The 3,223-nt window shown below is 52.3% G+C and overlaps 1 protein-coding gene across 1 annotated transcript in view; it reads left to right on the top strand.

Annotated features, from left to right (window-relative positions):
• Positions 1-2,169, top strand: part of prkaa1 (protein kinase, AMP-activated, alpha 1 catalytic subunit) — a 13,996-nt gene extending 11,827 nt beyond the window's left edge. The window contains exon 7 of the mRNA XM_043703014.1: positions 52-2,169. Coding sequence (XP_043558949.1) covers positions 52-389 — 338 coding nt within the window. The 3' untranslated portion in view covers positions 390-2,169. The remainder of the gene's footprint in view (positions 1-51) is intronic.
• The last annotated feature ends 1,054 nt before the right edge of the window (positions 2,170-3,223 follow it).

Here is a 3,223-nt window from a genome sequence, read left to right as displayed (position 1 = left end):
ATTTCGGCGGGGGTGAGGGGGGTGGGGGGGTGATTGACGTTTTTGGGGGGTCAGGGGGGCTGTGGGTGTCCTGTGCTGAACCTGCTCCTGATCTCCTGCTCCATTCTGTGCTGACCACCTCCCTTCTCCATCCAGCGGATGAGGTGAATGAGCCCAAGTCCGGCTCCACTACCCCTCGGCGTTCCGGATCCATCAGCAGCTACCACCGGAGTGGCTCCAGGACGGAGTCGGACACTGACTGCCCCGGGAAGCTGGCTGATGGTACCTTGTCGTGGTCTGGGAGCTCAGTGGAGTCTGGCGTCCCCTCGGATCTGGGCCCGAGGCCTGGCAGCCACATTATTGAATTCTTCGAGATGTGCGCAAACCTGATCAAGCTCCTGGCTAGGTAATGGCCAACTCTGCCTCTGCCTCTGCATTACAGTCTGATCGACTCTGACCAGCAATGCACAAAGCAACATGGGGAAACAGATTAATGCTTCAAAACATCTTCCTGCAAACCTCTAGCTCACCAGCAGCACGCTACTAATGGCAGTGTGAGTCAGCAGTCAGGCTGAGAGTTACTAATGTGTTTCCTTCTCTCTCTCTCTCTCTCTCTCTGTAACTCGTGAGCTCTGTCTTTAGTTTGCTCTACCTGTCTGTATGCTGATGTGAATCCATTGCTTTGCTGCATCTCTTACAACAACAGAAGGATGAGGAGTCGCAGTGGGTCCCAGTGTTTGCCCTCACCCTGCCCAGCCTCTGTGCCTCTCCTCCCTCTCCCTGACTGTCACCCTCTGTGTGAGTCGTAAGCAGAGCAGCTTGGCAAGTTTTCCAGTGAGGTGGTGGGCTGGTGCAGTGTGAGGGGACCCAGCCCAGTTCACAGCACTGCAGAGCAGTGGGCCATTCTGCACCATTCACTGGTGTTGCTCTGTCTGCTCTCTCTCAGTCTCAAACAGGAACAATTCCTCCTTGGACAGTTACCTGCGGATTGTTGCACAGTGTCAAACTGCTCTGTTTGGGGAACGTTAGCTTAAGCTCTTTGGTGTTTCCGGTTTGAAGGTGGTTCCCTGGCAGGAACGTTGTGGATTGGGTATCCTGGGTTCTAGCTCAGTGCCCAGGAGGAAGCGCTCTTTTCCAGGGTGTGGTTAAGTAGTAATTACAATTCCCCACGCTCCGGCTTAACCAGCCTCTCTCCAGAATCAGTGGTCAGGGCTTGGCTGTGGATGTTTCCTGAGATTTCCCAACCGTGTTGGAGATGCCTGTCCTTCGGCTGTTCAGGTTGTGTGCGGGGCCCACCTGTTAGCATGGAATGTTCTGTCAGATTTCTGACGTCGGTTTCAGGTGAGCGCAAAAGGGTTGGGGTTCCTGTCCAGCTTCAGTTGGATTATACGCTGAGGGGTACAAACCATCCCATACACAGTGAGGCACAGCACTATGCAGGGCACACATACCTTCCCACTGAGTGGTAGCTTCTGAGATAAAGCATAGCTGCCCAGGAGAGGGAACATGTAAAGCAGTGAAGGGAGACCGAAGGAACAGGGAGGGGTCGCTTTGCTCTGAATCTGCCCAGGGAGTGTTTGACAGGGACAGTGTAGATGAAGCTCAGTATAAGAGGGTAGAGTGAGGTTTACTGTGCTGGACATTCCGTGATGGTAAGGATGGAGTCAGGCTCGGTTCGGAACAGCCCTGGAGCTGGTGAACCTGCTGCTCAGTGCTGCCTCTGTGGGAAGTAGCCGTTCAGGTCAAGGTGGGCGGAGACCTCCGGAAGGGGCTGGCAAGCAGCCGTGGGCAGTCCCGGGTTCCTCTCAGGATAATTGGGTTTTGCCAACTCCCTGAGTGCCAGGAGGAGCGCTCTCCCCCTCCCCCTCCCCCCTCCCCCTCCCCCTCCAGCTGGTTGATCACTGACTGGATATGAGTGCTGTGACGTGGAATCAATAGGCGAACGAGGGAAAAGCTGTGGTTCAAAGTGCAGCAGCCTCTGTGAATCGGGAATTGAGTGTAAACTGTATCAGAAATTTGCACACATCTGATTTTGTAGATTTATTTTTTAGGCTGTATCTATTATGCACACTACCTATTTACTGAATATTATGGTTTACCTTTTGCCACTTAGTGGCAGTCTTAAAGGATTAAAATTAACAAAGCAATTCATTTTGTAAGAAAATAAACTCATGATTGATTTTACAACCATCCAGGCTGGAACTGCTGTTTCATTTCCAGCAATCCCCCTTCATCTTACAGCTGCAGCAACCCCCATTACAGGCACAACACGGCCCAAAGTGTACTGTCTGAGGGTGAGGGAGGGGTGGTTCACTCGAGGGGTGAGGGTCTGGAATGTACTGAGGGTGAGGGAGGGGTGGTTCACTCGAGGGGTGAGGGTCTGGAATGTACTGAGGGTGAGGGAGGGTGGTTCACTCGAGGGGTGAGGATCTGGAATGTACTGAGGGTGAGGGAGGGTGGTTCACTCGAGGGGTGAGGGTCTGGAATGTACTGAGGGTGAGGGAGGCGAGGTCACTCGAGGGTTTAGGGGAGTGGGCTTCACTCAGCATTCAGGTGGGTGCGATCTGGAATTGAAGGACTTGGAGGATGAGAGAGATGGTTGGGAAGTGGCAGAGGGTGAAATCTTCCTTCAGGGCACACATTTGACGGGCTGAATGGCCTTGCTCTGTCTGGGACCGTTCTATGGTTGTAATGTTTTTGAAAAAGTAGAATCCCTACAGTGGGGAAGTAGGCTGTTTGGCCCATCGAGTCCACCCCCACCCTCCAAAAACCTACCATGTCCCAGTGACACTCTTTCCCATGGCTAATTCATCCTGACATACAGATCTTTGATCTGTGGCAGGAAACCCATGCAGACATGAATGTGCAAACTCTACACAGTCCCCTGAATGGAATTGAACCCTGGGTGCTGTGAGGCAGCAGTGTTAACCCCTGAGCCACTGTGCTGTCATGTTGTCACCTGTGCAATGTGGTTAGTTCATGAGCCAATTTGTATACTGTGTGTTTTCTCAAAGAGTAAAGTGCTGAAGGGATTGGTTGAGAGGTACATTGAACAGCACTCTGGAAGATCCAAGTTCATAAGATATTGGACCAGAATTAGGCCATTCAGCCCATTGAGGTAAAAACAATGACTGCAGATGCTTGGATGCTGCCTGAACTGCTGTGCTTTTCCAGCACCTCTAATCCAGAACCCATTCGGCCCATCGAGTCTGTTCCGCCATTTGATCATGGCTGATATGCTCCT

Source organism: Chiloscyllium plagiosum, chromosome 2, assembly GCF_004010195.1.
Source record: "Chiloscyllium plagiosum isolate BGI_BamShark_2017 chromosome 2, ASM401019v2, whole genome shotgun sequence".
Lineage (NCBI taxonomy): Eukaryota > Metazoa > Chordata > Chondrichthyes > Orectolobiformes > Hemiscylliidae > Chiloscyllium > Chiloscyllium plagiosum.
Note: the sequence above shows the minus strand (reverse complement) of the source record. Positions and strands in the feature narration are given on the sequence as shown.